Genomic DNA, 27,757 nt, shown 5'->3' on the forward strand with positions numbered 1-27,757 from the left:
TATGTGTGTGTGCTTCAATCTTGTGACATATTATAGAAGAATAAGTGGCGTCTTTTTGACCAAAAACGGGTTGAATATTGTATGCTAATATTGCAATAATGTTTAACTTAGGATTTTTCCTCCCAAGTTACAAACATGCCTAAAAGCTGGATTTTCTTTTTTTTTAAACATACCAAGATAATTCACCTGAAATGTTGGGAAGGGATTTGGAAGCAGACGGTACCAAAACATCCTCAGGACATGTTGGTACTTGAACGTTGCTGAACAGGTAGAACGAACATATCACTGTAGAAATGACTACCTTTGAGGCAAACCGTGTTTTGTCATTTGTTAAGGCTCTGAATAAAAGACTCCAATCAACTGAGGTCCAACTCAATAATGCAGTTTGTTCTGGTCCCTTATTCGGTCTACAAACTGGGAATGCATCAGCGCCCTCTGGTGGAATTATTTTGTAATTATTACAAACGTCCTGCTTTATAGGGTCTACTGTAATGTTTTCAGGTAAAATCAAACAGTAAGAAGCAGCAGACCCTTAATTATTTATGCCCACGTTGTATTTTATACTCAACATCGTACAATGCCAAAGCAAAATAGAAATATTACTTACAAATGTATATCCAAAGGCACAGCTTCAAAATACATTTTGACATGCATTTCTGTCTCGTAAGGAAGTAAACATTCAAAGGATGACCCATCTGGCCCGTCTGTTAAACAGCAGTGCCGTCAAAGGGTGAATACTAAGAAGAAGCATCCAGTTAACAAAGCAAAAAATAAAAAAACATACAGTACAGAGGTCAAAGATCAGATTCTCCTCAACCTCCAGGAAGAAATCTGAACTGTAACATTATTTGAAGTATCAGAACCTGAGTTTCACTTCACAATGTGTCTGTTAGCACCCAAATACTCAGTCTGTAACACAGCAGTAATTAAACACGCCTTTTCTCCGATGCACACCACAGGCGGCTGCAGCACGAACATGTGAAATGCACTCAAGAGGAGCAGGGAAAGGTGAGCATGCAGGGTTTTGGTCCATCGGTACAGCAGCCGACTAAAAACAGTAAGCGTTGAGGAAAAGAATCATCCTGAGAAACAATACTGCCCACATTTTTTTTTTTTACCTAAAAGATGTGCAAAACTGGGACTGTTTTAATTGATTTTTTTCTCATTTTGGCACATTTAAGTCTTGCGTGCGACACACCTCTTACTGTGAGCCATTTGTGCATGGCTTCAAGTCTCTGAATACAGATTTTATACAAAGGATCACTGAAGCAAAGCACAATAAAACATCGCAGGTAAAAAATACAATAAAAACCTAATATAAAAGTGGATATGGACATCCCGCCGGTCCACAGGAGGTGCAGTTTGCCTCATTGAACAGTAGATCTGCCAAAACATAAAGAGCCAAACGCTGTGGCGGGAGGTGAGCTGGACATCTGCAGTTCCATACTACGTCTCCCTTACTGGTTTGTGTCCTCCGAGTTTGGGCGACAGAAGAGTCGTGTAATACTTTGTGTCTGTATGGTTATTGCAGTTCATCTGGAGAGTTTGCTGATGACACGGATGAGGGCGGCGTTCTCGTCTTTAAGCCTCTGGTTGTCTGCTCTGAGGTCCTTCAGAACCTACACACACGGACAAACAACACCGTTACAGAATCAGCTCATTTAAAGAAATAACTAGAAGACTATGGTTGTGTTGTCCTCTCTTTGTGTGTAATTATTCAGTCATAATCCAATCTTGTGGTTCAAATGCATTAGATTTAAAGAGACTTTCAATCAACCAAGAAGTTTGATTCTGATAGGAGACAGGAGTCTCAAAAAATATGAGAAAATAACAGAGAGCATCCATTTTGAATAAAATGATCCATTATATTAAATTTTTTTTAAATGATTTATGCATTTTCAATGATTAATGGAAACATCTTTACTGGCATCAGAGTAATCACACCCTCCCTATTTGCTGACCATCTTTCTCTTCTTCTTAGTGTTTTGGTGATTTAGCTCCAAGTCTCTGAGGTGGAAAGACATATTTTCTAATCTTTATCTTTTTTGGTTTAAATAGTTTGTGAGCGACAAACGCCTACAGATTTTCTAACTTCTCCTCAACTCAACAGGCAACTAGCTGATGCTTAGAAATAATTATTCATAATTCTCATTAACACTGATTTAGGAATGGATGAGGAAGATTTACACTAAACTGTAAGCCTTTTAGAAATATATGAACTCTATTTAAAATTTGGGTTCCAGGAAACAAGAAGCTTTAAATAAACTCCAAACAGAACTGTGTTGATGACTGCAAAAAGCACGTAGTTTCTCAGCAGCTTGCCAAGAGACACATGTCCAAACATTAGTGGGCCTTAATGGATAATTTTGACCTGCTGTGGATTAGAAACAAAATCCACTCGTGTTACTGACGTGTAGTTTTTCTAAATAATCCAAGAAAAACTTGTACCTTCAGCTCATCCTCCAGTTCCCCTGCTTTCCTCTGGAGGGACAGCTTCTCCTGTGAACCAATCACAAAGATCAGGAAACAGACAAACTGCCACAGCACAAAAAAAAAAAAAAGTTTCAGCTTCTGCAGTAAAACTGTGCAAGTTCAGACAACGACCGGTTCAACCCGTGGGCTTCATGCAACGCTGCAACTGCAGAGCGGTTAACTCATTCTCTGCAGTAGGCTTGTAATTTATTACACCTCCCAAAGCAACGACAGAGAGCAGCTTAAAGGCTAAAAGGACAGGAAATGGCAGCTTAGCTTTGTTTTAGGTGTTTAAAATAAACCTCTGAAGGTGACTTACAAATCTCTCCAGCTCTAGCAGGGCCGGTCTGTCAGTGTCGCTCTCCTGACTCTGCAACACAGAGACAGCGTGTTTCTCTCTCAAATATCACAGTTAGACATTTTACTAAAACTTCTAAGTACGCAAACAGTGATGGTTGTTTTTACGTTCCTGTTGACTAAACAACAAAATGCTTTCTCCGTAGTTCAGACTTTCTGTTCAGGCTTGTATGAAATGAAAATATTTATTTTCCTGATATTTCATGACACAAACACAAACCCAGATAAAAGGTCAGAGGAAACAGCAAACCTGCCAAACCTGTCGGAGTCTCTCCAGCTCCACTTTGTTCTGGCTCAGCTGCTGCTCCATCTCCTGCAGCTTCTCCTTCAGAGTCATGTTCTCCTGCAGTACCTTGATGTACAACTGAGAGGAAACACCAAATAACCAGAAAAAAAAAAAAAAGAAACTCATCAGTCTGTATGGTAATTAGTTTCGTCAGTTGCAGACATTCCTGTCCCAGACGTGTCTGACTGATTTTAACTCTCAGACCGAGAACAGAAAAACGTTTCACCCCTACCGTTTTGTAGTCTGAAGACAAGTCTCTCCTTCTGCAAAACGAAATATACAAGAAACTGTTTAACATCCTCCCTGATGACATGTCTCCACTCCAGTCATTAGTAAACCCTGGATTTTCTTGAAGGTTTTGCCTACAGTGAGACTTTCCTGTCATCTTTGGAAAGGATCTGATCAAAGCTTTTCAGGCTGGAGATCTTTTTGCACTTTTGGATGCCTTCTCATTCATTCATATTCAGTACCAAACAGCCTTCTGAATTATACAGTGACCAAGTTTTTTGTTGGGATTAATGAAACTGCTCTGCAGTGGTTTATATCTTTATCAGACCTTTACCTCTAGACTAGCTCAGCATCATCTAACACTTGCTAGATATGGCTCTCTTTTTTTACAATACACTGCATGTCTGTGTGTGATTATTTGGAAATAGAACTTCTTTCAAACCAAAAGATTCACATTTAAAAAAATGTCAAATGAAATTAATTTATTAATGCCATACTCCCATGTGTCAGAATCAATCAAAAGGCTGAAAACATGAAATAAAACTCTAAAGTCTTGACTCACTCAGTGCTGTTGCTGTTTGCATCTTCCAGCTGGGCTTCGCCATCTTCATTCTGGAAAACAAAGTTTAGAGTGTAAACATGACACTCCATCTCTGACATGAACTCAGCACACAGGCACACGCTTTATGTTGCTTATTTAGTTCTTGGAGGTTTTACAAGGATGAAACACACAAGCTATATGGCATCATTACAAAAACATTGTGTTTGTAAAATACATTTACCTGCTAGTGACTATTTTCACACCACTTCTGGAATATGCAGGTTCATGTGATGTACAAACAGGAGCAGGTATACCACTGACTCGGATCTGAGACACTCGGCACTGAGGCTGACTGATTGATGTGGGCCGTGATATCTGGCTGATGTGGCAATCTAAACTTTGGGGAAATTAACTGTTTCGTCACGACGAGTTTCTTCCTCCACCTAAAACTGAAACAAGCAGCAGCTTCGCTCCCTGTCTTTACCTGTAAAGATCTGGTCGAGGAAATATTCAGTCATGTTTGCATTCCTGTTCTGCTCACACACACCCTCTGAAGCAGAGAGATTACCTGGCAAAATGATCATGAGAACGCCATCTGCTCTGTTAAAGCGTGACTGGAGGCTTGCTAATTCACTTTTGTTTGTATAATTTAATTTCTGTGTATGTTCAGCTTGTTCTGTGTAAGCCCAGGTGTTTTTTTTTAAAGAACGGACGCTCAGGTGGAAAAATGTATCCACAAAACAACTATCAATGTTTTGTCTGTTTTCTTTTAGGTGATTCTGTCTATTAAATATAACATCCTGTTGCCTGACTGTAGGGGATGACAACACTTGCTCGTAACTTACACTGAGGCAACTTCCTGTTTTCACTAAACGGTTCACATCACATGTTCAGTTGCATCATGTAATAGAGGAACTGGTTCACTCTCCTGCAGCCTGCAGCTCAGCTTTGAAAGCTTCTCACCTCTGACCCCAGCTGGACGATGCCGGTGGAGCGTCTCTCCCTCCGGCCTCTCCTCCGGTCCTTCACTCCCAAATGCTTGTCGCCCTCCGACTCCGCCGGCTTCGGCGTCTCATTCTCTAAAACAAACAGATGTGGACAGAAAACAATGATGAGCTACAAAAGCATATGAAGGAACCAGGAAAGCCTCGAAGGCTGCTTAATAAAATAGTATTAAACAGTTAAAAGTGAAGTGAAGAAGGGTAAAGGTAAAAGGAGCTCTGCGGTAAAGGAAGCGGTCGGCTTATGGCTCAGATAACCGCCAATGAAAGATGTGATGGTCTCAATATTTCTCCAGGGTTTTTAAGGCTGGCTTTATTCGGTTTTGGTTGATTTTTACTTCTTATTATCAAACCCACTTCTTGTAAATAACCATTTACTTAAAAAAAAAATTTAAAGAAGTGAAAAACTGGACATGAGTTTGCACTTTGATCATAGTTCCGAAGGGGAAGAGATCAGTTCCCCTGCACACACAAAACCAACATAAACAAGGGTGGAGCTTTCGAAGTGGTGATGACATCGTGATGGCAAGAAAAGAAGGCCTGTAAAAAGCACGAGAACAAGGCAGCCGCCCTGAGGCATGCCAAGCAGCTCACACCACCAGCCGTGGCCCTCGGGGTACGTGAGAAAACCTCACTTCCTTGTAAAAAGCCTCCTTGAGAGCACTCCACCTATAGCGTGCTTCATACGTCTCGCTTCTCGGTGATAGATGGGAACTTACAGTAAACAGAAGTTCGACAGCTCAACCAGAAACAAAGTCAGACTGAAAGCAGCTTGACTTTTAACTCTTGGTTGGTGGAAAAACACCAGAAAACTGATTGGTTTTGCAAAAACATTCAGCAGTTTTGAAAGTTTAGTTCTCATTTTCATTTCATGTATCTGACAACAATGTTGACTGAAAGGTGACTTTATTGACACATGAAGGTGATTTCTAACTGAAGGCTTATCACTAATAAATGAAACACTGTATGTAATTGAAAGCTTCATCTTTTTTTTCTCTTTTTTTTAAAATAAGAACTCTTTAGTAAATTCTTCCACTCACCCCGTTCAGTAGGCGTGACGGTGATGATGGGGCTCACTGACTGGACATTTCGAGGCGGAGGGTCAGCAGCTTTACCCACGCTCTTCTCTGCCTCTTTCAGCTCAGTCAAGGTCACACCCTGTCACAGAGAAAGGAAAAATAACCTTCAGTGGGTTTTTGGCCGCACCCAGAAATGAGGGTCTCCTACTTTGTCACTTAAGCACCTTTATCAAATGTTATGCCTGTTGGAAAATCTGATATAGATATGCAAAAACTTGAAATAAATTGAACCTTCATTGCTGCTGCGATGAAAGTTCTTCCATGGAAACATTAACAAGATTAACATTAGCAGGGTTAATCTTCCATGGACATATTTAGAAAACATTTACACAGAAAAAGCACCTGATGCCCACTGTTGCGTAGGGAGGAGGGTCAGTAATGCTGTGGGACATTTTCTACTCCAGAGTCTTTAGAACCTTGTAAGATGGGGAACATTTTAAGAAAAATAAAATCTAGTGGGACAGTAAACTTAAAAGTGGGCCATCATTGTGGCTAAAATAGATAATGTTTAGTTGATTTTGATAATAATAGTTCCCTTTTAAAAGCAAAGTTAACCTATTTGTTCAGAATGTCATTTAAGCACATTTGTGGCCACAACAATAGGTCTTTTCACTCCTCTAATAATCAGCTGCTCAGTACATTTCTTCATCTATCTTCAATCAGAAATGTATTTAAAGAATTATCCACATTTGCACGTCTAACACCAGTTAGAAAGGCCATTTAATGAGCCAAATGAGAGTAATTTAATACAGTTGAGGGTCTGAGATGACCAGTTACTAATGCCGAAGAAGAATTGGTGCCATTTCAGACAGAATACTTTTATTATTTGCTGCAGAATATTCTTTTAAATAAACATGGGTGTTTCCTATAAACAGATACAGGAAAGGGAAGTAAGTTTAGTAGTATAAAATGTCACAAAGGGAAGTCCTGAGATAGAAGTAGATCCTGAAATAGAAAGTAGAGCAAAAAAAAAAAAAGTTTGTAAAACCAACAGGTAGAAGACACTGTAATTCTGTCTACATGTTTGATCATCTCCCAGGTTAATTTTTTTTTTAGAAGGCTTACTTTCAAATAATTTCAAGGCAAGAAACTGCATTTTAGAAATTGGTTATTTCTTTTTTCTGCTTAACAGCATGTTAAATTATTTTTTTCATAGTGAAAGGATGAACAGCATTTACATTTTACATGATGGGCATGTGGCAAAATGTCTTGTAGAAATGAACATGATATAATTTTTAATTTGGAGTATATATGTTTCAGGTAACCCATGATTATTGCTTAAATGAATTGATAGTGAAAGCCTTTTTTCATTTTCTTGTGAATTTTTAGTTATGGTTATCTTTAATTATTTTTTATGGCACTAAAGTGGTTTGAATTAATAGGCTATTAGATATTATTTAATTCAAGACTATATTCTTCTTGTCATTTAAATTATGCAAACATGTACTGCTGTTTCTGTAATTTGACTGGTGGTATCCGGATAAAACAACTGTGGGCAGGCAAATACATTATAAATCATAAGATAGGTCTGCGATTTAAAAAAAAAAAAGCGTTTTAAAAATGTAAATAAAATGAGTATCACCTGAGTGAGGCGACGGGACTGTCGCATCAGCCGACACCGAGCTTTCCTCTGGGACTCGGACTCTTCGTCTCGATCTGCTGCCTGGAACCTGAACACAAAAATAATTACATTTGCAATTTGCATATGAACTGAATATTAATGTTTTGCGTAGAAAATGATCTTTAAGAGGACAGAAGTGTTAGTAAAGGCAAACAGAGCTGAGTATGACTTACTGTTTGGGTTTCTTGTCTGCATTTGGAGCGTTGGGGCTCTCGGCGGCAGCATCCCTGGTCTGAGGAGTGGGCTGGACCCTGGCAGTCCGGCTCGCCTTGTCCTGCTCCTTCTCCTCCTCCTTCTCCCTCTGCTCCTCCTTCTGCTCCTCTTCCTCATTCTTCTCCTCAGTAGGCTGCAACACACAGGAGAGAAGAAATAAACCAACCAGTGAATTAAAGCCAGATGTATGAATGAACCTCCTAACTGAATCCTTAGGAATCTTTGTAGAAAAATATTAATCAAATAAAATCATTTTTATTTTTACCTTACAGAGGAAACTTAATATTAATAAATGTCATCTTTGTGATTAATGACTGCATGCTCAGCTCCGAAGAGTCATTAAAGATGTGTGTCTGAGTTCTGCACAAATTCTACATTATGTTTTCTGCAATACCATATTTACAAGTATGAAATTATACAAACACAATTTATTTCTGTTTTGAAAATACATCATTCATCTCAGATGTGGCAGCAGCTTAAACATCCTACTGGGACCTGAAGCAATAACAGCACAGGAGGTTATATTTTCTTTTCAGAGCTCTACTTCTACAGACTCAAATTTTCTAAAATAGTTTCATAAAACGTATGTTAAAAACCAATCAGTGTATGTGAACAGCATATTCAGATTCATTTTCTAAGCTGGAGCTCTGATGCTGGGTTTTTACCTTCTCTGCAGGACTGATGGTAGATGTAGTCACACTCTCGGTTTCTGGACTGGACACAGCAGAGCTTTCTGCAGAGAAACATCAGAATAATGGATCAGATCTGTATAATGCAGCTGCAGCACTCTGGGTCGAGCTGAGTTACCTGTGCTGCTCTCTTTCTCCTCGCTCATATCCACGCCTCCCGAAACGCCCCGTTCTTTAGACAGATCCTGCACGTTTATCTTGTCTTTGCTGCTCATCCTGCACACAGATGTCCTGAAAGGCAGAGGGTAAGCGTTAGGAAGCTCCGTCTGACATTACTCTTCAAATGTTTAATGAAGCAAAATATCTTGATTGTTGGGCATGCTACAATGAGTCTTATAGCACTATGTTCACAGATAAGAGCATAAAAGTGTGGCAAGAGGAAATAATGATTATAAAGAAGTAAAACATGAAATGAACCTCCGTCGCTTGCTTTGTGCGTTTGCAGCATTGGGGCCTGGTTGGTTCTGCCTCTCTGATATCGACCGCTCATTACGCCACTGAAAGAGGGGGAAAAAAGCCCCATTTAAACTCAGAAGAAACATTTATTACATTAAGTTAAAGTGAAATCTTTCTCACGTTGGCTTGTTTCTGTAAAAGCTCCTCCAACAGCTCTGCAACACTTTCATCAGCTACATCGAACGGCGTCTGACCCTGCAGAATTCAGCCAATCAGACATTAAGAGGAGGTGAAACAGACGGAGGTCAGAGGCGAGACGCTTAACGAGCGTGTGCTGCTCACCCCGTTGCTGCGAGCCTCCATGTTGCACAGCTGCTCGGCCAGAACGCGACACGCCTCCTCTTGACCCCAGTGGGCTGCGGCGTGAAGAGGCGTCCAGCCGTCAAAGTCTGTGGCCGACACGTCCAGTCCGCACTGACACAGCATCCTGCAGGAGCAAAACGGACAACAGAGCTGGAGACAACAGAGTCTGAGATTTCATTCAACTATTTTTCTACATCTGAATTAGTGCGAAAGAGAGAGAGAGAGCAAGAGAAAGGAAATCATTTGCATTTCCAGACTTTTTTCTTTCCCATTGTCTGAAAGTTGCATCCTTCCTTACTCATATTCTTTGAGTTCTTCTTTTTCCTTCCGTCCTTGAATCTTTTTCTTCCCTTTTAGTGTCATGTCCTCCCTCCTGGGGTTGTTCTTGTCTTCTTGTTCCATGTTCCTCCTTTCATTTTTGAATCTTTCCTTCTTCAATATTTCTTTTTTATTAAGCTTCCTTCCTTTATATATTGTGTACTATTCTGTACTTGTTTATGTCCTTTCACACCTATCCTTCCTTGCATCCTTTCTTCATGGTGTCCTTTATTTCTTCATGTCATCCATTTTTATGTTCTTCCACTGTTACGTTTTGATGTAGTGTCCCTCTTTTTTATTACTTTGTCTCTGTCCTTCCGTCTTCTCTTCTTCTTCCCTCTTTCTTGTCTCCTTCCTTCACTCCACTGTATTTCAGTTTATGGTAGTTGCAGATTCTGTGTATGAAGTCCACTTAATATATAATTTTCTGCCATGAATTTGTTGAAAATCTTTGTTCTTTGATTTGCTTTAAAAATAGTTTAACTAAGAGGTAAACTATTGCATTTAGTTTCCCAATAAATTAGTTACTACATTACTTGAGAGCCTCCATGTATCCTTTAGCTGCAGCGACATGCAGCGGCGTGGCGCCGGTCCTTGGGTGTCGCAGATCAGCCGGCAGACCGTCGTTCAGCCACATCATGGCGTCTGACATCATCTGCTCCTCCTCCTTACGCTTAGCTGCCTCCACATCCACACCTGCACACCAGGAATTAATATGAAATGACTGAAAATAGAAAAGACCCTAAGGAGTTTTGTTAGACTGAGGAATAGTGGTTTGCATCCTGGTAAATTGAGCTCAACTGATCGATGTTTTCATTTAGCCTTTTATTGGTGTATTGATGTGATGATCTAAGAGTTTAAACACGGAGAGAGAAACAATGTAGATCTAAACACACATTCTCTTCTGAGAAAACAAATAAAACTATTCACAGCATAGAGGAGAGCACAATGCAGTCTGAATCACTGGTGGCAGAACGACTAGCTGACATCAACGTGCCAGAGCAAATCGCCTCAGACAAAGACACCCACTATGCGATGGAGGACCAAGCTAGAGCACTGACTCACTCAGGGACGGCAAGACGGATCACAATTCATTTCTGTTCTGTACTTCCAATGATTTACATTTATCCAACAGAGAAAATCTTCAGCATTTTGAAGAAAATTTGATTCAACTGTTTTCAGAAAACATGTTGCTGTTAACATTATTTATTCAGCCCTGAGCTTTCAGCTGATCTTTTGATAGTTGTATTGAATACATTGTATGAAAATCAACCAAATAATGATTATTGGTTTTATTAAAAAGCCCAATTTAAGTGTTAATTCAAATGTTAAGAGGTTTCTGTAAATAACTGACAGAATAAAAACAAATAGACCACAGTAATAAAACGTAATGAAGAAATGACAAGCAAGTTTACATGAATTACATACATAACTATGTTTTAGGCCCATTTTTTATCTTCATTGAGACAATCTAGCCAAATTCATCTATTACATGCAAAGAATGTGATGTATGATGGATGCAAAGAAAACCCATTTAACAGCCTGAATCACTCATTCTACAGGACTGATAACGAAAAAGTAAAACATTAAAACATTCTAAAATCTAATGATGTGCCGTTTTAAATGTGGCATTATGTTCAGTCATAACTAATAAAATTTATATTGATCAATATTAGAGAACAATAATAGAAAATATTATTACTGTCATTTTAAAATACACATTAATATAATAAACAAATAATGACAATGGATTCAAACACGAGAAAAGTGTAAAGATACTCTAGCTATTATGTCAGGAGCTAAAATATTTCAACACTTTACCTTTCATGTAAAGTCTTTAGGACAAGTAAATCATGTTCGGTTGTATCAAAAGGACTTTAAGATATCCATCATTACTAACGCACAAAAGTTAAATCTAAACATATTGTGTTATGTCGCATAAATGCAATATACCCAACACTTCTTTAGGCCAGAATTAGACTTTTTTAAGCAAAAACCAAATCAAATTGTTTAACTACAGATGTTCAATAGTCAAATACAGAAATCAGTTTCTTTTAGTTCCACATGTAAACACATCTAACGTAGTGAATTCAGTTGCAATCATATTGCAAAATTGTTGAGTGAAAAAGGCCCTGCTTGTCTTAAAATGCATTATTTTCTTTTCCATTCCAAATATCCCAGACATGACTGAAGTAAAATGCATCAAATGCTTTATATTTGCAAATACTTTAATAAAATATAGCGATGTGTAGGCAAAGAGCTCACCTTGTCTTTGTGTGTAATTATGGAGAAGGGATTCGGTCGTCTCCTCCAGAGCAATGTCCAGAGGAACGTCACCATCACAGTTCACAGCAGTAAGAGACGCACCTTTCTGAAGAAGGAACCTAAGAAAAATAAAAATAATGCCTGAATGTGTACAACAAAATGCCTTTAGAAGAATTCCTAACTCTGTAGTTTACGTTATCTGCGTTTTTGGTGCAAATAACATGGTTTTCCACTGGGATAATGGAACCAGTTTTATGACACAACCATCACATTAGCTCTCAAAAGTGAGAGTAAACAGACTCTCACTTTGGAGAAAAAAAAAAGAAGATCCATTTTTAAATCTCTCAAGCTGGATGCGTTTGAGTGCTGGACCACTCACGCTTTAGCTGAAGTGTTATCTCGGCACAGATGACAACAATGTCAGCATTGTGGAGAGCAGAAATGCTCTGGCACCCACGGTGTTCTCTGACATTCAATACAGTGGCAAAGAGCAATGTGCTGCACTGATTTAACCATTTAAAGGAAACTCCTACACACTCTGCTATGTCAGGGTAGCCGCAGGAGGACGCAACATGCAGCGGCGTCCATCCCTCGCTGTCAACCTGGTTCACGGCGGCGCCGTGCTCCAGCAGGAAGGTCACGATCTCTATGCTGCCATCTATGCAGGCCTGCACACATTTAACCAAAGCAAATTAATTGACATACCAATAATGAAAGAATAAAATAAAAAAAAAGAACAATATTCCATCTGTAGTCACAATCAGCTTATTTATTCAAATATGTTTTATGCAAAACTTCAATGTATTTTAGTAGGATTTCATGTAGCAGAGGACAAAAAATGTTTAAAGAAAGACACTGAGGGGAAACTTGGTAGAAGGTGCTCTCGTAAGCTTATATGCAAAATACGATGTGCAATGAAAAACTAAAAATACCTACAACCCCCAATATGCCAATATGGCACATGGCAGGGGCAGCATGAGGATGTGGGTATGGTTTTCTTTAGCAAAATTGTGGTTGATGGAAGACCTGCACAATTTAACACAAATTTATGGTCATCACAATATCACTGTGTGCAATATTCACATTGCAAAGGACTACTTGGAGTGCAATAATAGTTAACTAATATATTTTACATTTTATAAATTTGCATTTTTCATGCAGATGTAATATTTGTACAGTTGGACAGAGTCTCACGGCAGCCGAGACACACTCTGGACATTGATTACGTTTCTCTAAATGTTAACAGTCACAGAGTGATGGAAGCACAAATTTGAAAAAGAGGAAAGTAGAAAACAGGAACACATCACAACTGATATCATCCTCTCATGTTTTTCTACTATTTTAGAGTTGATGGGCAAATGAACAAAGCTGCGTAAAGTTCAACACCCAAAGAAAACCATTTAGAAGCAGCAAGTGGGGTAAAAGTTCACATTCTAGGAGGGCAATGATGCTAAATTTACAGTCAGGTTGTGATAAAGCCATATTTATGTTAGAGTGGTCTAGTTAAAGTCCAGACACACTTATGTGTGTTTACATGGATATACTCCATATATAACAACATTCTCAATAAGTTTTCAATAATCTGTGTTGCCGAGGAAAGAATCACGCCACCCTACAAAGAAGCAGAAAACACACTCACTGAAGAGACACACTGTGTAAAACGCCTTTTGCAATGTAGTCCTGCAATTATTTGAGCAATACCTTTACACCATGTTTCACTAAGACTTCAAGAAATTTAAGAGAATTGCAAAACCAGAAGAACCTTGAATGTAAACGACAGTGCGGTGAAGCTGCGTTACCTGGTGCAGTGCAGTGATGCCATCAGAATTGGAGCAGTTGATGATGTCTGGCAGACTTTCTCCGTCTTTCCGTTCTGCTTTGGACTGTTCAGTCTCCTCCAGCATCGCCTTGGCCTCCTCTGTGTCGCCGCTGGCACAAGCAGCGAGGAACTCAGCGGCGCGGTCAAACCTCACCCTCTTCCTAAAAACAGACAAAAGGGACGATTGCCACTAACTCTGCAGATTATGTCCATCTTTGTTTCTTTAGGACACCCAATACTAGAAAAGTCAGCTTTTGAAATGATTTATGATAAAAGTAGGGACCACTTATGGTTTATATGCCAAACCATAAATACACACAATAAACTGAAGATTTAAGTTCTCAATTAGATTTTATTTCATGTGTCCTCAAAGATTAAGAAAGGTTTTGGTGATTTTTATGATTCAATAAAACCATTCATGCTGACAAAACAAGAATTTCTTTCACAAGTTTAAATTTATAAAGTATTTTCTCAAATGCAAACATGACTCAAACATATAAGCTTGATAAATTAATATGAACTTCATTATTTCTGTTTCAATTTATAATATTTTTCTGGAAAGCAACATAAGAAGTCATAATCCATTTTATTTATGATTTTGGCTGTGTGTGGTTTTTATTTCTGTTTTATTTATTATTTTTCGTTGTGTTTTATTTTGGATATTTACATAAAACGTCTTCCAGTTTGTTAAGAGTTCTGTAAAGTAAAGTTTATTCAACAAAAAGCTGGTTTGATGTGTGTTTGGTGTCACTGCCCTACTGGACAAATGGAAATAGAAACCACATGCAACAGAACCTATAAACGAATTGTATTATGAAATCTCTGTAAATAAAACGTCCCTTAAAAATATATTAATAATTGAAATGGTCATTTTGACATTGAACTGATTAATTGCTAATTCAAAAAAGCTCAATTGTTGTCCCATCTGAACTAAAACTATTCAGTCAATCAATGAGAGAGGCCAACACTAAGTATTTGTAATGCTAGTAGATCACTTTAAATAAAATCGACCAATTCTGAGAGATCAAATTCGCAGCCAGAATTATGGTCAAAAGCTTGTTGGTGACTGAAACCACATGTCAGAAGTGCAGCGTACAAAAGATCAAAATTAAATTTAGTGTATAAACATAATAACAAATTCAAAATTGCAAATTGACTTCTTCCATTCTACAGATTCTTTACCCAATAAAGTGAACTACTTATAAAATTGTTATGAATAGTTATGAATTAATGTGTTATGACCACTAGCAGACAACACATTTTCTATCCAGTTAATGTTAACTGGAAGCTTCTCGCCCTCTCGCCCAGTTAACGTGGGTGAGAGGCGGGGTACACCCTGGACAGGTTGCCAGTCTGTCATGCACACACACACATTCACACTTAGGGAGAATAATGTCTTTGGACAGTGGGAGGAAGCTGGAGAACCCGGAGAAAACCCACGCATGCGCAGGGAGACTCCATGCAAACTCTGTGCAGAAAGACCGGGATTTGAACCCAAGACCTTCTTGCTGCAAGGCAACTGTGCCACTGTGCAGCCCCATCAGACACCAAATTAACATTTTGTTCTAGAAGTTGATGTGCTTTAACTGAGGTAAGAAATAGTCCAAAGCCAAACTGGAAAGGTAAAATGGCAGTGTCACAGCGTTTCCCTAGATGAAATCCAGACTATATATGTCATAAGTTCATAAGTAGTACAGTCAAAAATAAACTTGAATTCCAGCAATGCTGGAAAAAAAATATGAAGGCAAGAGGACAGCAAATAGCTTTCAGCAAAAATACTTCCTGTACAAATCTCCCTGAAATATTGAAGGACAAACATTTTTTCTGGTAGGCTATCTGCACTTACTGATGTAATGACGGAGCACGAAACCAGGATGTCAAACGAGATGGAATTTCTGATATATGGATGGTAAATAGCCTCTCAGCATAGAACTAAGGTTAGCAAACAAAACACACACAACACTGCTCGGACCGATCAGCTCGATCACGCCGAGATGTTCTTTAAATCACAAAAAAGTCAAAGCAAAATGGTCGACCACCAAAACAGTCCAAGAAAATAGAGACCAAAGTGTTTCTGTAGTGATTTGAGGTCTAAAATGAACCTTACTGAGTAAGAGATAAATGATGCATCATCCTTCAGTTGATCCAGGCTGCTAAAATACTATGAAATGACAGACAACCAGTATTCACATTGTTGTTCTGTTTGTTGTTCTTCATTAATTAAACTGGCCAATTTAACAAAGGTTTTTAAAAAGATGGAAATAAATTTTAAACTGGAGCAATTTACAGATGTTATAAAGAGGCTGGTACCAGTTTGCAGATTACCACAATCCAAACAGGAGACATCAAAAGCACATGTCTTCAGATTAGATGAGACCAACATTGAACCGGTTAACATAGAAATGAAACACTTTGTAGCAGACAACCAATACTGAACTTAACCCACAAAACACACCATCCAACAATGAAACATGGTGGTGGCAGCATCATGCAGAGGGGATGCTTTTCTTAAGCAGGGACAGGGAAAGCTGGTTAGGGGACATTACTAGGAGAAATATGGTGCAGACAAAACAGCAAAACTCTCAGCAAAACTAGTTTTCTGAGGATTTGTAGACGACCTTATTCGTAGAGATTGGCCAATCAGGTGTTCAGACAGTGTGATAGCAAGATTTTTCTTGATCAGGTCTTACCTGAATAACAAATACAGGGTTTCCCCAAGTTTATTATAAACCTGAGAGGGCACCAGGCTGAGCATTGCATATTTATTTGAGTTTTTCTTTATGTTTGCATTTTTTAAAGACTAGTTGGTGTTCAGACATTGATCTTCCAATAACACATAATTATCAAGTGATATTTTCAAATTTCCTGAAACTTAAAACATTTATTAACTCAAAAACACGGTGGGCCGCTGGATGAATGACTGCCGAGCGCCCCAGCCACCGGGCTTAGCAAGTTTTCTGGGAGAAACCTTGAAATATTAAAAGTTTTTTTTTTCAGTCATCAAACGTGTCAAAACTAAGAACATCTATTTCTAGTCTATAACCCAGCAGCATTTACTGCTGGGTGGCATGGCAGTAAATCCTGCATAATAAATGTGCATAATAGATGCACATTTAACCACCAATAATTAGGGCTATATGATCTAATGACAACTTGTTGTAGTAATTGCTTTATTTTCTTGGACTGAATGGTGCTACCTCAAGTGCATTTCTGCTGCTATGTGTTGCAGCAAAAACAATGAATTAGCTAAAATGTGAATTGAAAGGTGAAAATCTGAGGTTCTTATGACACTGGTCCAAACCAAAACAACTCTGATCAATCCTCTTCTGGCAGATACTGCTTATCAGAGTCATATGACCACATTTGCTTCCAGTGAAATATGAGTTGATTGGGGAATATTATTTTACATCTTTAGTTGTAAGTGGGTACAAAATGTCCCCAGAGCAGGTTGGGATTTGGGTATGAAAAGAGCAACATTACTATTACCGGTTTGGTTCCAAGGAAGCAAAATATACAGAAAGATATCAAGCATCAAATTATTAGAAAGGACAGCTAGGTTCAGATCTTAAAAAATCTGGGAAACAAGGAATGCGGTGGATCCCCCAAACCATTGAATCAACCCCTTCTTAACTGTGGTGAATGCGAGTGTTAATGACAGACTGGCTAAAGACAAGCATGGCTAAACTAAAGTACTCCCCAAAAGATCAATAACAAACATGTTGAGCAGATAAAATGAGACCTGGCTCAGCACAGCGCAGCAGACAACAAAACCTGCTTTACACTGATTAGATAACTCCTGATACTATAATAGGCTGACTTTTTCCTTTTTGCTGGTGTCCAACAGTTTTGACTGAGCTGTGTCCTCACCGTCCACTCGGGATGGGGCTGCTTTCATCCCTGCCCGCTGACTCTGGCTGCTGATCCCCCGGCGGGTCGCCACTCAGCTCGGCCTCGGCCTCCCCTTCTCCCTCCCCGGCATCGCCCCGCCACCTCCGCCGGGGAACGTCCGACGCTCTGTCGGTGCTGGAGCCGGCCCAGCGCTTCAGCTGCTCCCGCCGCTTGGTCTTCGCCGTGTCCCCCATTAAATTAACCGCGGAGGACGGTGTTTTTATAAATAAAACCTGTGCTGGCGGGGCCAGACACACCCTCCATGTGTATACTTTCGCTTCCTGGTTCTAGCTCCTGATCTCTGAAGGCGGTGGAAGTCCGGCTCGTGCTCGAGAGCGTCGAGAACGCGCCGTCAAGATACTGCCGCCTTCGTGACGTGACGTCATCGACGCTGTTTCGACAGGGGAAGCTTGCCCCCGCCCATCGTGCACGCACTGTACTTCCTGCCATTGTGCTCTTTGATGCTTGTAACCTATACGTCCTCCAAATCTACATAGTAAACACAGAGTTCACCGATGTTTCTGTGCTAAGATGTTAAAAGCGACACTTGATGAGGCGCATTGTAACAATACTTCTTGGCAAATGATGCACAAATGGAAAAACGTTTCCTTTTTTTCCCCCTTTAATTGTGCGTTCAACCAGGGCCGGATTGGACAATGGCTCCTGGGCTAGCACTAGTTTTGGTGCCTTATATAAAATAAATAAATAAATCTGCTTTTGCAAATTACAATACATTATTAGATAAGCCTCAGCAGGTTTAAAACATCCCATTTGAAATGACTCCAAGTTGGTCCTGAAAAGATGTACTATAGGTTCAGGATTTTCAAATATTTGAGTATTGTACACACTAATGAAAATGTAACAATATTTAAACAATACAATTCACATGGGCTTATGAGTTTTATATAAGGTACAATTTAAAACATGCATTCAATAAAAAACAAATTCAAAATCTGCCATTGGGACCTTGGGTTGCTGCGCCCGAGCCTGAAGCACTCTTAATTGTTGAACAAAGCTAATAGTAACATCCCACTAAAGACTTTCAGCTGTAATTGTATGAAAGATGGTCCTACAAAGTACTGACTCAGGGGGAGTATGTCAATATTCAAAGAACACCAAGTGATATTTTCCATTAAGTACCTTCTTTAGGATATTTGAGTGCACAATTCACTATTGAAATATGAAGTTTTCTGATTTAGAAAACGCTAAATCAGAAAAGGCTGGAGGGCTGGTTCCTTATAAGATTAAATTCAGATTATATTGCATAGTCCTTCAGTGAAAACATTTGCTTTGTTCCATCCATCCATCCATCCATTTTCTGTGCACCCTTGTCCCTAATGGGGTCGGGAGGGTTGCTGGTGCCTATCTCCAGCTACGTTCCAGGCGGGAGGCGCGGTTCACCCTGGACAGGTCGCCAGTCTGTCGCAGGGCCATTTGCTTTGTTATCAACTCTAAATTCTTCTCAGCAGATAAAAATCACCCATTTACCGTCTAAGAAATGCAGAACTATTGCTGCCAGACTCTTAGAGTGAGTCATAGTTGCCATTAACTTTGAGTTTTGTTTCTTTTTCTTTATATAGAAAGTATTCCTGGCCTAGTGCTTTTGCATTTATTTATGCCTCCTTCCTGTTCTCACTGCAGCCCATGGCTCATCCTGCGTCTGGTTCTGCTGGGGGTCGAGGCCGAGTTCGGCTCTCCTCTTAAAGGAAACTCGTGTTTTATCCTCTGCATTGTGTTTATTCATAATGGGTTTTCAAATTAAAGTAAAGATCCAAGCAATTTGTGAGTTTTCATATAGATAACTGGCAATAAGGTTAAAATCAGACTGTAGTGAAAATGTCAAACTGGACTTTTATTGAATGTTGAGATTATATTTGTGTTAATCACCACTAATATTAATAAACTGCACTGAAGTGAAATGGAATATGCATGATTTTAATACAATACCGGGTTACGGCAGCAAAAATGTAGTGTAATGTATTTCTCTGCATTTTATCTTGTGAAATTCTCTGCAGAAGGCTTTTAGATTAAAATTTTTTGTCAGATTATACAAACTAAATCTAAGTAAACAGAACTCAGTGGGGGAAAATAAGCTTCAGATTTGATTGTGTAGAATCAGAATGAATTTTCTCTGCAACAAAAACCGTATTCAGAGGCCTGTTAATCAATAAAAACAATCAATGCTAATCCTGTGGTGTGACCTCTGAGTGCGCCTGTAAACATTCCAACATGGACACAGGGTCAAATTCCATGCCACATTTTGCTTGAGGCCATGTGTGCTCACTTCTGTCCCTCTGCAGCCTGGGATCTACAGACACAGAGAGCCACTGAGACAAGAAGGTATGCATCTCATTTGCATTTATCATGCTGTTGCAGTCCCAGCCTAGTATACTGTGTATTATTCCTTTGTGTTCTAGGTTGGAGCTAAGAGTATGACAGAACACAAAGGAAGCAGAACTTTTAAACATGTTGCTTTGTGTCGCAGACTGAGCGAAAGTTCATTTTTTGACTCAGAAGGGTGATGAGTCTAAATGGACCTTGTGAGACATTACTCACTCATGATCATCTTCTTGTGTAATCTAGTCTTGTTGCAGCTGCTCCATTGGAAACAAGAATAAAAATAGGAATCAGTAGTTAAAACCTGAAAAATGTGTCAATTCATTAGAAAACTTAAAATCACACTTAGACAACAAAGGTTTATTTGACAATGCATGGCCTAATTTTGGTTCCTACTTTCATTAAAAGATCGGAAAATTACAGCATACATTTTTTTTAAATGCAGGTTTGTAGCATGTCTGGACCAAAACCACAAGTTGTCCATTCGATTCCAAATTATACCCTGACCCGGCTTGCACGAGAGTGGCTGGCAGAGGACACTCCGAACTTTGACCCGGCAGGAGCCTGCGTGGGATCAGAGGAAGTGGAGGCAAAGTTGTTGTGTAAAACTCCACACACCGTGCTGGCAGGAAGCCCTTTCTTCACAGCAGTGTTCACTGAGGTGGGCTGCACAGTGGACTGGATATACCAGGAAGGAGCGGTGATCGGTAAGCATCAGTAAACTAAATTACCACAAAACCTACTCTGACATAAGATAAAACCACTAATCATTTGGTGAGAACAATGCTCCAATTATCTTTTTATTTACTTTACTTTTTCTTGAAACCTTGATGTTTGTTACATCTTAATATTTCAAACAACCAAACAAATTTTAATGTTGGATCTCCGCTGAATGATGGAAACAAAAGGAATGTTTTAAATTAGCCTAGTGCTGGATGGACGTTGCAGGAAGGTCAGGTGTATAGTTTAATTGCTAAAATGGGCTTTTTGGAGCCATAAAACAGATGTGCTATAGTGCTTTCCCAAAAAACTTTAGACTAATGTTTGTCAAACTGTGGTGAAAGTCAGATTGTTGGTACACAGACTGCCTCAGCAGTACATAGGGATATTAATTATTTGCAAGATAAATAAAGACAAGCTAACTGTGAAGAAGTGAAATGCTGAAGCAGGAAAGAGTTGTGCTCTGTTCCTTTTACTTCTGAAGTTGAATTTTGGATAAATCATCAAACCATAAATTTACAGTTTTTCAGTTCTAAGTTCAGAAAACAGTGAGATTTGCTGATTGGTATGCTGCGTGACCAGGTTACTTTAGTTAGCAATACAAGCTAAATACAATTTTTCTTCTTCAACACTGCACTTTCTAACAGTACAGTAACATGTTCACTTAAAGAGGTTGCAAAGTGCCATAAATTAATAGCTTTAAATATGTACAAATCCCCAGAAATGCAAATAAGTTATTCTTTTATTCTGACTATATGTTTTACTTGCAAAACAGACATGAGGTAGCCCAGATGATGATGTTATGGTTTTGGAAACTTCTGATAGGTTAACAGACACATTTGACTTAATTGGAAGCAAAATGGTGGGTGTGTTTTAAGCCAAAGACTTGTAAAGCAGTGTCATCATCCACAGTGAAACATGTCCTGAAGCGATATGGGCTGACAGGCCCCTCAGCAAGGAAGAAACCTTTACTCCAAAAGAAACACAATAAAACAGACTGCAGTTTGCAAATGCACACAGGGACAAAGAACGTTGATTTTGGAGACATGAAGAGAAGTCCTGTGGTCAGATATAATTAAAGTGGAACTGTTTGGCCATAATGACCAACTTTACATTTGGAGGAAAAGCAGGGATGCTTGTGCCATCGTCATAGTGAAGCATGAGGATGACAGCATCTTGTTGTGGAGCTTTTTTGCTGCAGGAGGAGCTGGTACATTTCTCTTTCTCATTATTGTGGCATTTAGCAAATAGAAATAATTGTGATAATTCTAACTGACCCAAAACAAATGATGTTTGGTTTGATTTAACTTCAGATAGTGAGAAAAAACAAACATAGACCTGTCTTTTTATTTGGTGTATATAAACTACTGGTTTCAGCAGTAATAAGGTGTATGTAATGCTGATTGTAATTTGCTGATACAAAGAAGATAAACTGTGCATTCAGATAGGAGTCAAATTAAAAAGAGAATAATGTTCCTGACATGCCAATGTACAGAAACGAAAAAAACATGGAGTGCCTCCTTCTCCCCATTTTCTGTAACATCTGCAGGTCCAGATGCTGTCACTGTGACTGCTGTGGTGAGGGGCCCAGCGAGATGCCTTCTCCTCGGGGAGCGCCCTGCTCTAAACTGCCTGAGTCGTGCCTCGGGGATTGCCACCCGCTGCTCTCGGCTCAAACTGACGGCAAAGTCTGCCGGCTGGCACGGAGAAGTGGCTGGCACCCGTAAGACCACCCCCGGCTTTAGGCTGGTGGAGAAGTACGCCATGCTGGTGGGCGGCATATCCATGCACAGACAGGACCTGAGCGGGATGGTGATGCTGAAGGACAACCACGTCTGGGCATCGGGGAGCATCACAAAGGTGGGCAGCTGCAGCAGACATTCAGTGGTTCAAGATGAACAAACAGGAAGATGGTGCTCAAATGATCACAACACAACAACTTTGCATTTTCAGTTCTTACAAAGGCATGTAAAATTTTGTGGGGGCGCCACTGCACAACAGATGGCACAAGTCTACCAGATTTTGCCAGCTACAAACAGTGTTAGATAACATTTTCTGTTTCTATAGCAACAAAACACAATACAAGATGACATGATTTTAAAAGCGTTTAAAATGTTGCTAAACAACCAAAACATTTTCAAAAAGGAAACCACAACCAGTCAACCTAAAATGTTGAAAAACGTTACTAGGAAATAACTATCACAGTCACAAGACAAAATTAGTTTCAGAATTTTACAACCAGAAATTAACCATGAATTACATCTTAATAAGGAGGATTATTCTCATACTAATATATTTTATTTACTTACATACAGATGAGTCCCATGCAGACATACATAAGGGCTTCATTTTCAATACTTACTGAGTTTTTTTGTAAAGCTAGAGGTCTTTATTTCATGGGAGAAAAAGAGGAAATTAAACCCAGGACAGCTGCATTGAAGACCAGTTGCTGCACAGGGGATTCCTGCCCGACCCACAGCACCACGCTGTGCCCCAGGAGGCCAGCTACGATAAATAAAATACACAAGGGTTTTTTTTGTTTTGGGGGGGGGGGGGGGGGGGGGGGGGGGGGTTCTATCTAGTGCATGCCTCTCCAAATTGGAGAGACACTCTCCATCTGAGACACACATATATGTTGAAAATGTTACTCTGATAAGAATGACACTTTAAAGCACCATTTATTTACGTACAGACATTGCAAAAAGAAAGCCTCTTTGCTTCAGTTGTCATTTTCTGTAGGAGTCATTCCTAAAGGCCTACCTGGAGATGTCACCACGGGGAAATGATTGGATCCAATCATTTCTGTGCAACAGCTGGTCTCTACTTTGACTAGGTCATTCCAGCACCTTGATTCAGCCACCCTGTTGTAGATGTGGAGCGGTGTTTGCAACCTGACGTGATCTAGTTTGAGACAACTTTTAGATGTTTTGCAGATGGGTTCACATTTGCAGTCAGAAGGTTGCTGGTTGTGTATAGTCGTGAGCACAATGATTTGCTCACCACACGACCTGCGACCAGGTTGTGTGGGTTCATAAAAGCCCAACTCATCACACCTCCATCATGATGTTTGACACTTAGGTATGAGGTGTTTGTGTTTAGAATATGGTTTGGTTTCTCATTCCGAACAAACATTGATTCTATGATTTATTCAGATGAACTTTTGAAAACATAGTTTATGTTGACATTATGTTTTTTAAAGAGAAGAATCTTGGAAACCATTCAAAATAAGCCCTTCTTGTTCTGCTTTTCAAAACTGTCTGTGATAAACTTAAAAGGGCAGTAATAGGTATAATCCATGGTGCCATTTTACAGCTTGTAAAATGACAGCTTGTAAAATGGCACAGTAAAATGACAGCTTGTAAAATGGCACAGTGCCATTTGGCACAGTAACTGGCACAGTTACTTGATTGTAACTTAATCAAGTAACTTAGTTACTTCCATTAACTAACTTACTTAATTATAAAAATACTGCATATATCAAACATGACCAAAATATTTATTTCCGAATCTGACACCTTGAAATTCAGGCTCTGTTTCTTTAAGAAACTTCTGCCCTTTAAGAAACTTCTGCTCTTTCTGACATTCTGACTTTCAGCACATCATTGCAACATTGCTTTTCCATTATTCCTTTAACAACAGTTCTTAGGAGAACTGAACTGAGAAGTAGTTTGCATGCTGAGCTCAGCAGATGTGCCGATCCACCAGGGGTTTTCCAATCACTGCTGATGCTAGTCTGAAGGAGCCGAGTGGGCGAGGTGTGGGGGACGGGTACTCTGTGAGGCAGAAACCTCCAACTCCCAGAAGGAGTTTCGTGGAAATAGGTGGTGCTGTCTGTGACTGTGAGCAAGCATTTATTACGCAAACCCAAATGACCCAAATTAGTTTCTTCGTACTTCGCTTCTTATGTATCATTCATTTTTCTTAGACCTGGTTCTCCCTTTGATTCCAGTTCCTATTTGGTCATAGTTCACCTTCAGTGTCTATCTCAGTTTCCCTGCATCTTTCCTTGTCACAGCTTTCATCATTAGTCTGCCAGGTTCTCATGTTGCTTTGTCTCTGCAGTTAGTCCTATTGAACACACCTGTCAGTTGTACCACTCACCTGTTTTCTTTTTTGAGTTGTTGTTGCCAGATCCTCTGTTCTGTTCATTTTCATCTCATGCTCTGTTCCAAGGTGCTTCAGTTTTTTAAAAATAAATGATCTCCATGCCACCATTCAGCAGTCTTCTGTGCACTGGTTCTGCAAAAACCTTTATGATGGGAACAGTCCAAATTTTCATTAATTTTCTTTATTTTGCCACTGCAGTGTAATGTTTCTTTCTTTGTTTATTTTGCTTTGTTTTTATCACATGAAGCACTTTGAATCACTTTGTTGCTGAAATGTTTTATACAAATAAACTTGATGATGATGATGTCTTGTTAATTGGTTCAATAGGATATGAAATATCCACAATTGCACAAATAGGACAGTTTTTAATGTTTTCCTATGATACCAACGGCAGTTCTATCTCCAGGTAGTTGTGATTACAAATTGTGTATAAATCTTCAGCTGGCTCAAGTTATCAAGTTTCTGCAATTATAAGTTCTTCAAAGTTCCTGCTTTCGGCGTGCCATGGTGGCGTAGGGGATAGCGAAAACCCATGTTTGGAGGCCTTGAGTCCTCGACGTGGCCGGGTTCGACTCCCGGACCTGGCAATATTTGCCCCATGTCTTCCCCCTTTTTTGTCAGCCTACTTTCATATAAGGGACACTAGAGCCCACAAAAGACCCCCTGGAGGGGTAAAAAAAAAAGTTCCTGCTTTCAGTCTACTGTGTGAAAATTCACAGGTAGCAGATAAAGTCCAGTAGAACTTTTTTTTGTTCACTTGCTGACAACTCTTAATCAGATATGAAAACTAATCTAGAAAAATATGGTTACATTACACTTAATTTGCAAAACAAATGTATTGGAATTGACTTCTTTTATGCGTTATGTAGAACAAATTGAAACACATTGTTTTCAAACTGAAAAAAAGAAGAAGAAGCATTATGTCATTTTGGACATAATGCAGATCTAGCAGAAAACTAATTGAGGAACTGCTACGACATTCACATTTCACTTAGATTTAAAAGGATTGCTAAGCTCTATATAATTTCGGTCATAGTTATTAAGAATCACTTTGGTCAAATAGCCACATCTAATCTGACAGACCTTTCCTACGGAATGAAACAAAATCAGATGGAGTGTTTTAGCTGCGAATGGTTCATCCAGGTATGTTTAATCTACAACATAACTGTGATGATCCATAAGACATGATGGATCGTGTCTTATGCCAGTTACAATGCTGGGGATCCAGGGCAATGATGACTATAAATGTCTGCAGAACCTACAAAGCACATAAACAGAGTGAAAGATCTTCTTTTGAGATGCACAGAACTAAGTCAGGTTCTGCTTTCCTAACATTGACGTGATCAGTCACTATGCATTCTTTAAGTTTTAATCAAGAAAGGCACTTTGAATCATGTTCTTATGTACAGTCATCAACTTGTTTTTTTTTATCTAAAAAATGCAGTGTTCTTACATTCAGCTCACCAGAACAAGTCTGAATTTAAAAATAGAGAGAAAAGCACAAAAATGTGGCACATTGGAATCTATTAGCAATATCATTCTTTAAACCAATGCCTTCTTTAACGTCTCTCAGTGACATCCATGCAATGTTTGGTGAAAGGTTAAACTTATTTGGGAGTTTGCATGGTCTTAAAGTCAAATTTTACCTCCTTGTTTAACATCTATTTTGTTTCTTCACAAAAAAACAACCTCTGGTCTGTCTTAACGGTCGCAATGTGACCATTGTTTCTCATTGCATCGTTTTATAGAATTTTTGAAGTGTTGCAAGAGCCTATCGCTCAAATCACACTTGACATGGTGACAATGATAAAGCAGTAATTTTAAGACATGCCCTTTTTTGTAATGTGAAAATAACCAGTGATCCCCACCTGACTGACAGATGTGCAGAGTTCAGGCGTTGTTCTCTTACTTCTGCAAAAGACAAACTTAGAATTCTGTTTTTTTCTCAGGTCGTGAAAGTGGCGCGCTCAGTGTGTGGCTTCAGCAGTAAGATCGAGGTTGAGTGCTGCTCCACAGCGGAAGGAAGAGAGGCAGCCGCAGCTGGAGCAGACATAATCATGTTGGACAACTTTCAGCCACAGGTAAGGCATTTCAAAACTCAGAAGTTCAAGGAATAAAACTTTAACTGCAAAACTAACAAGCGTCTATTTCCACATTTCTGCTTTTCAGGAGCTTCATGTTGCAGCGCGAGACCTGAAGAACGAGTTCCCATCTCTTCAGATAGAAGCTAGCGGAGGAGTCATTCCTGAAAACTTAGCTTCATATTTCTCCTCACATGTAGACATTATTTCTCTGGGCTGCATCACTCAGGGATGCCCAGTTTCAGATTTCTCTCTGAAAGTTCAAAAGCCAGATACAAAGAAGTGATTTCTAAACGAACTGTTGTCATATTGATGCAAAAAAACAACAACAAATAAAAACACTCAAACTTTTTGACTTTTGTGAAGTTACAACTACAAATGTCAATGTACTGTATGTGACAGAGCACCACAAAGCAATACATAATTGAGTAGTGGGAGGAAAGTAACAGAACAGTGCAAAAACAAAAAAGAAGACATAAAATACTGCACTTGTTTGCATCTGGTGCAGTTGACTTTATTATACGAGTTAACTGGCAGCCCCCCCTCCTTGCAAACAGTGAAACATGGCAGCATTATGGGGTGGGGATACTTTTCGAAGCAAAATTTTAGGCCATTCTGGGAGAGAAAAATACAGTTTAACCTTGCAAATATGGTGGGGAAATAGATTGATGTTTACTGGTAGATTATGATTTAATGCAAATAGATTCATGTGTGCATATGTTTTAGCAGAGCACTGTAAATAAAACAAAACTCTTGTTTCTGTTGTGGAAAAGTTGCAGAGGTTGTTTGTTGATTCATTACATCTTGTTTGTCATTTCAAAAGAAGAATAGAAACTGGATTTTTCATGTGCTGGATTTGTAAAATACACTTCAGCAGAGGAACTGCAGTCACAAGTTTAAATTAAACAGAACAAAGATGAGAAAAAAAGAAGCAAAAATTAAACTAAGATAAGTGTTTATCAGTACAGAAAAGTAG

At 39.2% G+C, this 27,757-nt stretch overlaps 2 protein-coding genes across 3 annotated transcripts; one reads left to right on the plus strand and one right to left on the minus strand.

Moving 5' to 3' along the window:
* Positions 1 to 527: 527 nt before the first annotated feature.
* ppp1r12c (protein phosphatase 1, regulatory subunit 12C) lies at positions 528 to 17,872 on the minus strand. 2 transcript variants are annotated; one of them, XM_028016915.1, is made up of 20 exons: positions 17,516 to 17,872; positions 13,629 to 13,809; positions 12,367 to 12,497; positions 11,830 to 11,948; positions 10,101 to 10,260; positions 9,226 to 9,370; positions 9,064 to 9,138; positions 8,905 to 8,984; positions 8,606 to 8,718; positions 8,464 to 8,531; positions 7,759 to 7,931; positions 7,547 to 7,634; positions 5,926 to 6,043; positions 4,848 to 4,963; positions 3,906 to 3,955; positions 3,348 to 3,378; positions 3,089 to 3,193; positions 2,792 to 2,842; positions 2,449 to 2,499; positions 528 to 1,619 (listed from the first exon to the last, which is right to left on the minus strand). In XM_028016915.1, exons 1-20 carry the CDS (start codon positions 17,728 to 17,730, stop codon positions 1,533 to 1,535), a joined length of 2,157 nt encoding a protein of 718 aa, XP_027872716.1. In that variant the 5' UTR covers positions 17,731 to 17,872; the 3' UTR covers positions 528 to 1,532. The 2 variants fall into 2 exon arrangements, with proteins under 2 accessions (XP_027872716.1, XP_027872714.1); XM_028016913.1 differs by having other exon boundaries at positions 3,080 to 3,193; positions 17,516 to 17,871.
* A 1,904-nt stretch (positions 17,873 to 19,776) lies between these two features.
* Positions 19,777 to 27,559, plus strand: LOC114144015 (nicotinate-nucleotide pyrophosphorylase [carboxylating]). Its single transcript, XM_028016444.1, has 5 exons — positions 19,777 to 19,876; positions 20,319 to 20,580; positions 22,143 to 22,453; positions 26,650 to 26,781; positions 26,870 to 27,559. Exons 2-5 carry the CDS (start codon positions 20,328 to 20,330, stop codon positions 27,065 to 27,067), a joined length of 894 nt encoding a protein of 297 aa, XP_027872245.1. The 5' UTR covers positions 19,777 to 19,876; positions 20,319 to 20,327; the 3' UTR covers positions 27,068 to 27,559.
* The last annotated feature ends 198 nt before the right edge of the window (positions 27,560 to 27,757 follow it).

This window comes from Xiphophorus couchianus, chromosome 5 (genome assembly GCF_001444195.1).
Source record: "Xiphophorus couchianus chromosome 5, X_couchianus-1.0, whole genome shotgun sequence".
Classification (NCBI taxonomy): domain Eukaryota; kingdom Metazoa; phylum Chordata; class Actinopteri; order Cyprinodontiformes; family Poeciliidae; genus Xiphophorus; species Xiphophorus couchianus.

Bases quoted from the DNA above. Each gene is read 5' to 3' on its own strand.
- ppp1r12c (XM_028016913.1), bottom strand. From the start codon at position 17,730: ATGGGGGACACGGCGAAGACCAAGCGGCGGGAGCAGCTGAAGCGCTGG. The intron at 11,949-12,366 runs GTGTGTAGGAGT...TATTTTTCTTAG, and splicing joins GGCTACCCTGACATAGCAGA to GTTCCTTCTTCAGAAAGGTG. The intron at 7,932-8,463 runs GTAAAAACCCAG...TGTGTGTTGCAG, and splicing joins CCATCAGTCCTGCAGAGAAG to CCTACTGAGGAGAAGAATGA.
- LOC114144015 (XM_028016444.1), top strand. From the start codon at position 20,328: ATGTCTGGACCAAAACCACAAGTTGTCCATTCGATTCCAAATTATACC. The intron at 20,581-22,142 runs GTAAGCATCAGT...TAACATCTGCAG, and splicing joins CCAGGAAGGAGCGGTGATCG to GTCCAGATGCTGTCACTGTG. The intron at 22,454-26,649 runs GTGGGCAGCTGC...TTTTTTTCTCAG, and splicing joins CATCGGGGAGCATCACAAAG to GTCGTGAAAGTGGCGCGCTC.